We start from the raw sequence: 9,567 nt of genomic DNA, 5'->3' as shown, positions 1-9,567 counted from the left end.
CTAAAAACATGTTAATGACCATTCACTGTACTCGAGCAGCCTTAACACTTATCAGATGTCAAGCCTGTAGATTAATAACATGAACGGTCATCTGACAATCTGCAGCTTTAGCGTGATGCCAACACAGACCAGCACCTTCTTAAACTTGCTCCTAGGAGTAACTGGGACACAATTACCCTCAGATCTCAAGCTGTGAGACATTTTCGGACCGTCTTGCACACACAGCATGCTTAAGATCTCACCAGAGATTTTCAATTATCAGGTCAAGAGACTATAAGAGCTAATCCAAAAGCTTCAGCTTGCATATCTTAAAGTAGTTCAAGGTATTTTTTATTTATTTATTTTTTTACCACAGAACACCCCAAGAAGTCCCATGTCCTGATATGTAAAAGCTGTTTTGGAGGCACTGACGAGCCCTGCAGCTAGCATGGCTAAAATCCAATCAGGCTCATTTTGTTTCCATCTCACACTTGGAATAATTTCAGCTAATAATACTGTCCAGTACAAATGACAACATGAATGATGTCCTGCAGTGTCTTTCAAAATTGTGTGCACTCTTCCAACTTTAAGAAAAATAAACATTATGAATTTACATCAATTGGATTAATTAAAATGCCACACGTGCATAAAGAAATTATTTTATTTAGTGTTGAACAAACAGTCTAACATGTCTAACCAAAACTTACACTATCTTGACTGTTGCCCAAATGCATTTTGGCTCCTTTGTTAGGTGTAGTCTTACTGTGTTTAAATACAGAAGCATCAGAGCCAGTATATGCAAACACTGCTCACAGTTTTTACACTAAAACCATCAGACAACTGTGAGCAGTAGTTATCATTTCATCGTAACAGTTTCCACTATCAAGCACAGGAACAGTGATTAAGTATGCCTGAAAGAACGACGATGAATTATGTGTTTAGTAAAAATTATGGTATTGCATTGACAGTGTGTTTGGGATCACTGTCATGCTTAAAAGTGATGCCATGTGAATCAGACGTTTTCCAGATTGCATTGGATAGTGGATCAAAATCTGACTGCACTTTTATGGGTTAATAATTCCATCAGTTTTGACAAGATCTCCAATGCTGAAACAGAGCACCAAGCCATGACAGAGCCTCCACCGTGTTTTACAGACAGCTTTAGACCCTCACAGCCATCACTACACTACATTCCAACCTGTGCCAAATTTTTGGCTAATAGCAGAATTTTGCATAGTACCGCATATAAGATCTGATGACGACGATATAATAAAGACCAAAAAGAAGGAATTACCCATAGGGCCCAGAACATAAAAGTACATATACTGACTTCTAAGCAAGTTAGTTCATGAGAAGCAAATTACCTTTGTGACAGAGGATAAAGTGAATGCTGCCAAAATTGGACCTTTTTTTCAAATTACGGTCTGCTGTTATATACATTTGGCAGCTCTGCCAGGGCAGAAAGAGACAGCAGGAGGTAATCACAGTAACGGAGCTTTGCCTTCTAACTGAGAGACCAATATAGTTTATTCTCTGCAAGTCAGTGTAAGAAACCCCCGCCTTTCAGGTAAAGCTAACAAATCCTCATCACACTGTATTTGAGTTCAGGTATGTATACTTTAATGACATTTTTAATCTGTGAAATTATTCACTTTACAGGTGTGTACACCAAAACCATTAAACCTACAGAAACTTGCAGTTATTCTTTTTCCTCTCAGAGAAACAGTTTAGATTTGCAGTCAGTACAGTCTGTACTCTGATTTTGTTTGAAATACAGAGTTAATGTCAAACCAAGAGGCCAGTGAGGCATTTTAAACCAAACTGTCAGCTATATGATTCCAGTGATAGTGGTGTAACTGTGGTTGTAAAACTCTATTTGTATGGATTTTATTTATTAAGAAATTAGCAATCAGATTTTTTTTCTCCTGATACCCGCTCCCTTGTTATTCCACGACAAAATAAGCAGATAAATGATCTGGAGTTTTTCATTATTTCATGACAATTTATAAGAGTTGAACTTCCATTTCAGAGAATACTCAAAATGCAGTCCGAAGAGTTAATGATCTAAGTGAGAGAGAGAGATAGCAGAGTGTTTATGGACTTAACAAATTAACAATTTAATGCATCCTTTAAATACTGTACACTTATGTAAAACACAGTGACAAGATGAGCAACACTAAAAGGACTGGGAAATCCTGGAGGGTGACTAAAGTGGATACTCACAGAAATCTTTTCTTGGTGAAGAAAAACCTTACAAAAAACGTACAAGTCAAGAAGTCACTAGAGGGGATAGACATATTGATGTGACAGCCGAATTGTTTTCCCTCTGTACTGTGAAGTACAGATGGCTGACTCAGTCACCCAAACTAAACCCAGCTAAGCAGGTTTGTCACCCTATGAAGACAAGACTGAAGGCTAAGTATCCACAGCGAGCAGCAGTAAATGATGTCAGAGCATCTATAGTGAGGAACCGAAGTTTGGTGATCCTTGATGGCTACAAGCTTCAGGTAACCACTGATTAAAAAGCATTAAAAGTATTAAAAATAATCTTACAAGGTTTAAAATTATTTTATCTTGTACAGTTTGGAGCCTGTAGGGAGGCTTTGTAAGAAATATTTATGGGCCTGACTATGTGCAGCGCTTCAGCTGCTGAACTGCACAGTTTAATTGCAATTCTCTGTGAGGTTGTGTGTCACAAGAAAGACCCCGTTCTTATCAAATATTCCACATGATCAGTTTTTAATATTAACCGAGGATCACTCGCTGTGGCTTTAACAGCTTCACGTGTGGTATTTTAAAGACAATCTGAGAAAATATCTGTAGATCATGTTGCTAAGTTACAAGTTCTCAATATAGAATTAGAACAATGTTTTAACGTCTTTTAAGTTGCTAAAATAATATACCAGTGACATGCTAAGTGCTCTGACGTCCGCTGATCAAACAGTGCACTTTCACTGTTACTGCAGACGGGTACAGATGGCCTCTCTGCCGGTTTACTTAATGACTTTTCTCACCTTTTAATTGCAGCTCATTTAAAAGTAGAAAGAGTAAAAGCACAGACTCTGACTGAAGAGCCCTGCATGGTGAGAGGTTAGAATGTTAACGCTTACTAACAATAATTCTGCCTGTCCAGGCATTTATTCTCAAAATTGCCCACTCCCACTTAATACCACGTTGTCACAGTCTGGCTGAGGCAGACTGTATGTGTTTGCAAGAGAGGACTCAAACGCAGACCAAAAACTGAACGTGACGTGGATTTAACAAAAAACAAGCCGTTTAAGCATCTCAAACACACAACGTGTATTGTGCCTGTTTATCTGCACACTGCACTGTACGAGAGAGTTTGCTGTACAGAAAGTGCCGTAAGCTATTTTAAAGGAACAGTTTCTTACAAAATGAAACAATTGTCTTTACACTGCAGTCCTTGTCACTGTTAGATGTAACGCTGGCTCTGGAAAGGCTGCAGACAGCTCTGTCACCTTTGTGACATGTGGTGTCACCAGCTGCTAACTTTTCATCTGTCAGCAATGAACCTCACACACACACACACTGAACAGCTTTGGAAAATTAGAGCAATCCTCAGCCATTATGTTGTGACAGGGACATCAGCGCCTAATGAACTTAATGACTGATGAAAAATCACACAAGCAGCTCATAATTGCATAATTGGTAATGTAATGGCAGAAGCCTGCAGGCCACTTGAATATTTTCAACATGCTAATGGAAGTATGTTGAGCACAAAGTAAACAAAAACAACAACAACTTCTCTGATCTTATCAATTAAACGGCCTCCTTCGCTGTCACCTCATGATTCGCTGATTGAACAATCACGTTTCTCAGTTGGGTATAAGAAGAGCTGCTTGCAGTCGTAGCTGTGTGTGCAGTTTGGACCTGAGCAGCATCCTGCTGGCACAGCTGGCTGTGGTCCGTATCATCAAAGTCATGGTTAACATATGTTGAATGACAGAGCTGCCACAGTGAAGAGGCATTTTTAGTAATAACATCACCGTTGTGCATTTAGGATGTCAAACTGTTTCACAGTTTAAGGTTTGTATAATAAAACAGAGATGCCCTGATTTATGCTGGGACACCAATGGTTGGTTTTCATTGTTATACGAGACTGCCACCTGGTGGTGAAGGAGCTTCAGCTTCAGTTAAATATTACAGCTGGAAAGAGGTAATCTATCTTCACTGTGGTTTTACATAAATGGGCTTCATGTTGCACCAATCTCCATAAAGTGAGGCGTCATACTAAGAATAGTTGTCTTGCTCTGATTTGTCCATGTTGTGGCTGCTTTGATCATTGCCAGAGCCCAGGTACAGTTCTACAGGATGATGCACTATGTTGTGTCTTGGTGAAACTGTGCTGTTTGTGAGCACTGTGTCTCTATTCTCTTACCCAGATCCAGTCTCTGGCACAGTGAGCCCAGCCCCTGCAATACAGCCAGCTGCAGTTTGTAGGCCAGGGTGTGTGTAGACAGGCCCAGCCTTGGCGCTGATTGGAGCCTGCTGTGCCAGAGAGGCGCTCAGCTTGGGCAGAACCTCTTTAGAAACCCTCCTCCTCACAAAGTCCCCACATGTTTCACCCAGCACGCACAGCACCTGGCATGTAATGCACAAAAATGTAATGTACAAAAGCAGCAAGCTGTCAAAATTCAATAAAACCTTCCCATTGTATCCTCCTGGATGAATTGTAGTAGGGGAGACCGGGGATAGTTGTAACATTTTTGACATTTCTGTCTGTAAATTGGAGCTCTTTTAAGGTAGTGGATTCAAAATGTAATGCAAAGTATTTACATGTCTCTGCTATTAAATAGTGCAGCTATTTTCTCTGCAGCACAATTACCCATTGCATGGTATGGTCTCAAACACGAAGAGTGAAATGTTACAATTAACCCCATAGTCTGGGTTAGTTGTAACATATCCTGGGGTGAAATGTAACACAATGAAATAAGGGTACTAACAAAACATTAACATGTAATCTTTGTTTATTCAACACATGAATGCACTTACATCCATTTATGTAGCTCTGTGTGTGTGTGACAGAATGCAGAAATCTAGCTTTTGAACATATTCCAACCCCCCAAAAAAGACAAGTTATGGAATTTTCTGCAACTGAATATTTCCTTAATTTTGGTTGGTCTTCCTTGAGTTTGGCCTCATTGGCTCAGTGGGCATTATAACCTACAACTCTTGCACCAATTTTGAACATAACAATGAAGCTGAAAAAATGTAGTTGTTCACCAGCATCGCAATTCCATTACTTTTTATCATGGCTTACCTTGGTGTGGTTTGCAAAGTGCTTCAGAAAGATGAGGAAATCTGTTTCTTGCACCCATCCTGACTTATTTCCACTACCAGTACTTCCTACTGGTCCATCTCTGACACAGTGGTCTGCATAATGTATGTGTGGGAACACAAACAGTGGAGGAATTGTGTTGCCAATGGCATTACCGCATATACAAATGCGACCAGTGAACCTCTCTCTGCTGATGTCGTTGTCCCAACTTGTTTAATATAAGTTAAAGTAATAGTGTGGTAAGTTGTAACATCTGCATTATTGTTACAACTAACCCAGACTGTTGCTGTTACAACTGACCCAGACTCCTATAGCCATGAACTCGCTAACATTACAGGCAACGGCTAAAACATTAGCACTAAAGACCTACACAGAATATATCCCCATAGACATACAAATAACATAATTTAAGTTTGATGAGTTTAACTGCAAAGCAGATAATGCTATTACAAATTGAAATAAAGTAGAAAAACTTACTTTTTGGCATACAAATTACTTTTTTTCATGTTAAATTGTCTGTGTTTGACAAAATGTGCTGATTTTTCACATGTGATAGCAGAACTGAATTGGGCATGCACAGGATGAGTCACATCATTTGAAACTTAGCCCTGATTGGAGAAATTGGAAGTGTTACAACTGACCCACGTTACAACTATCCCCGGTCTCCCCTATTTACAAAACTTGGATATATCCAAAAGCTGCATGTTGCTGATGAAACAATTTCCCAGCAGCAGCTCTGAGTGAATAAATGACTGTTTACAGACTTAATGTGTCTGTATTTGTCAGTTCATCAATGAAAATATGAATAACAAATTTAAAAATATTCCAGCTGATGACAGGAGCTGACGAGTAGCCTAATTTACACCGACAAGTTGAATCAGCTGACACTTGCACCAAAGATCACAAAAAACTATCAGCTTCATTTATCACAAAGTCCTACTTTGTGATTCTCTGAGACAGTTTGAAAAGCAGCCTCTAAGAAGGCATCCACACAGTGATCTTTCTGTGCTGATAGAAGAAATGTTAGTTTAAAGAGTCTTCACATTACAACCCAAAAAAGAAAATAACAGAACTATTTCTGAATGAAATAAGCCTGTTGTTGGGCAGCATCTTTCATTCTTTCACTACTAAGAGTTTAAAACTAAAGACGACTTGAATAATTTTGACTCACTTAATGAAAAGAGAGGTTTGTTTTATTTACCCTGAAGGCTCTGAGGACTGCTAATGGGTCATCAGCTGTGAGTCTCTGCAGGAGTGCTGGCCAGCAATGAAATGCTGGTTACACCAGTTTTGCAGTGAGGTTCAGATTTCTATGAATCTTAATTACAATGATCCATCTCCTCTACACTCTGAATCTAAAATAATCACCACTACAACCTATAGCTTATATTCCACTGGCCCTTAGACAGACCTATTACCTTGGTCTTCAGTGTTATAATCATCCTCTATTCCAATGCTCTCTGCCAGTTCTTTCTGTTTGCGGTAATTCAGCAGGAATTGGCGAATGCTGAGGTCTTCCTGGTCACTGGAGCGTTGCCTGTAGCTGTCAGACTTACTGGTCCTGCTACAAGTGGAAGGAAACCACCTCGCTAAAGGAAAAACAAGACAACAATATGAACATAGGTTTGGTTACAATAAAATAAGTCAGCTGATCAAATCAGTGTGACACAGACACTGATGTTTTTTGGAAAGAGCCATTAGTGACATTTAATTTACACATTTTTACTGTGAGGGCTTGTAAAACTGCAAACACCTATAGTGCCGCTGTATAAGTATTATTATGAATATTAATTCTACAGCAGAAAACAACTCAGCATTTAAACCATCACGATGTATTAAATGTTTCCAAAGATACTGATAATTTGATAACGAGCAAATTATACATCCTGAAATGTACCCCTTGGTAGAAACTTTGAAAGGCACTGCAGAAAACATAAAGTTAAGCAACATTAAAAAAATTTGGCAGAGCATGCCACAAGTTACATTTTCTTCCTTGTCCTCTTTGACTCCCAGCATATGTGAGACTCAAGCTGACATCACTGTTGAAATCTTACCCAGTGCCTTCATGAGCGCGTGCAGCACGGAGCAGAAAAGAGCAGCTGTGCGCTCGTAGCTGAGATCCAGAGCCGTCAGCACATCCTGAACGATGTCCCCGACCAGCGGCAGCAGGCTGCAGTCAGAGTGAGTCAACATAACTGTCAACACCCGTGGAGCCTGGGCAACAAGACAGGATTATAATGAAATACAGTACAAGCTCAGGGCAGCACAAAGCAGACAAAGGAGGAAATCAGGTAAACCCTCCAGCAGTCATTTCTGTGTCCATTTTGGGTTAAAAACATAACTACCTGTGGATGCTGGCTGATTCTCTGAAGGTTGAGTGAAATGTCATTAAGCAGGTAGTCAGAGTTCTCATTGATCAGTTCCTTGAGGGAAGCGTATCCACAGGCCTTACTGATGTCCCACATGGAGCTCAGTCCCGCCTGGCTGACCAGCAGCGTCTCCTCACCAGCTTTCTCCAGCACAGGATACAGCGAGGTCATCAACAAGGGATGGAAATCGCGGCCCAGCGCCTGAGCACAGCAGGCGATGCCCTCGAGTTGGATGGATAGCTGCCAGATGTTGGTGTTGAGCTGGTGGATCGTGGATGCAGATGTTGATGATGAAGGAATCGCTTGGAGAGAGCTTGTATTTGAGTTGCCGGCATCACTGTTGGATATGGAGAGGAGTCTGGATGGACTGAGCAGCTACGCAAGGAGACAAAACACATGTTAATGCACTGCTTTCTAACCACTTTTGCACATGTACTGCAGACCTGAGGTTTTCTAGATATTATCCATGCGCGTGAGAACGCAAATGTCTGACACAGTTAGATCAGACATTAAACAGCTTTTAGCCTTCCTGCAAAAACAAAAACCACACAGGCTGTTATAAACTGCTCATCCTACCCATTCATATGTAAAGTGTTAAAATCAATGTGTGCCCCACCTGACACTAAGAGACAAACTTGAATACAAGAGCAGTAATAATAATAATAATAATAAAAATAATAATGACTGAATTTTAAAAAGTTTCAATTTGTTCAGTAGCCCATTGAACGGCAGAAATTAGGTTTTCTTTTCGGAAGTAAGTAAAAGGAAAAAACAAACATGAGTACGAACTTCTCTGTGAACGTACCCTGAATGATGATATGTGATGAGCTTGAACTTGATTGGCTAACAGAAACTAATTTAGCTAGCTTAGGAACATGTAGTGTGGCAAGATAGATGCACTTAAACGTTTTAGGTAATTTAAGCCAAATTGACACCAAATTTCAACTTTGTGAGCTGACAGTTTCGGGATTTCTGTGTTTTAGATTACAAAAATAAAAGAAAAAGATCTACAGATTCAGGTTTTTACTTACCTGTGGTTTGGTCGTCACTATGGACATCACTGGCATTGATTTAATACACCCCCCAATCTTTACCGAGTACCATACATTGCCTCACATCACAGTTCTTGTGTTTCCTTTTCAAAAATTTTGTTGTGCTCAGAGAAATCAAATATATCAAATTTGCATGGCTTTCTTCGGCCTGTCAGGTGGCGCAGAGAACCCTGGCCAGCCCCTGGCAGCCTGAACCACAGACGGGCACCGGTTTGGTTCTCACTCAGTCGCTCATGCTGTAGGTTCTCCCTGATAGGGGGATTTCTGGGTTGTCTTCCCCCCTAAGGAATCCCAATTTTTTTTCTTTTCTTTTTTTGGGTGCTGGGGCCCTGTGTTTATGAAGCTGGGATTCGTGGGACGTCTTTCTTGTCATGGCTACCAAGAAAAACATCAGCTTGGGGGAGAGCGTGGCGCTAAGCACACACTCATTCATGGATCATCACATTGCCATTAGCAGTCCACACACCAGTGAAGATGAAGAAGACAACACTACTTAGGTGTCTTTTCATTTCATTGTTCACTCTGAAAACTACACTGTTACTCTAGAACTGCTTGATGCACCAAACCAAAGTTTTCAGCCACAGCTTATGATCCAACATCTGTGTTCTCAAATGTATTTCCTCAGATTGAAGCTGGCTGGGTGAAAGAAAACAACTTGCCCTATCTCTTTCTTCTTCTTCTTCTTCTTTTTATAATCCCCACATTATTGCTCGCTCATTTTCTTCTGCTTAACCAAAACAAGTGGCAGCAACCTAAGCAGGGTATTTCAGTCAAATTCTCCCCTCTAACTTTACGTAATCTTTAGCTGATACAGGAAATACAAAGCAGTTGAGTCAACTGGCATTTCCAAAAGTACCCATGCCCACTT

The 9,567-nt window shown here is 40.3% G+C and overlaps 1 protein-coding gene across 1 annotated transcript; it reads right to left on the bottom strand.

The window, feature by feature from the left end:
- Positions 1–6,679: 6,679 nt before the first annotated feature.
- LOC146645035 (TELO2-interacting protein 1 homolog) lies at positions 6,680–8,705 on the bottom strand. The gene is made up of 4 exons (XM_085394257.1): positions 8,679–8,705; positions 7,624–8,022; positions 7,333–7,492; positions 6,680–6,867 (listed from the first exon to the last, which is right to left on the bottom strand). Exons 1-4 carry the CDS (start codon positions 8,703–8,705, stop codon positions 6,680–6,682), a joined length of 774 nt encoding a protein of 257 aa, XP_085250383.1.
- Between the last annotated feature and the right edge of the window lie 862 nt (positions 8,706–9,567).

The sequence above is a fragment of the Rhamphochromis longiceps genome, linkage group LG20, assembly GCF_057381845.1.
Source record: "Rhamphochromis longiceps isolate RC_006_pf linkage group LG20, R_longiceps_female_GT1.1, whole genome shotgun sequence".
Lineage (NCBI taxonomy): Eukaryota > Metazoa > Chordata > Actinopteri > Cichliformes > Cichlidae > Rhamphochromis > Rhamphochromis longiceps.
Note: the sequence above shows the minus strand (reverse complement) of the source record. Positions and strands in the feature narration are given on the sequence as shown.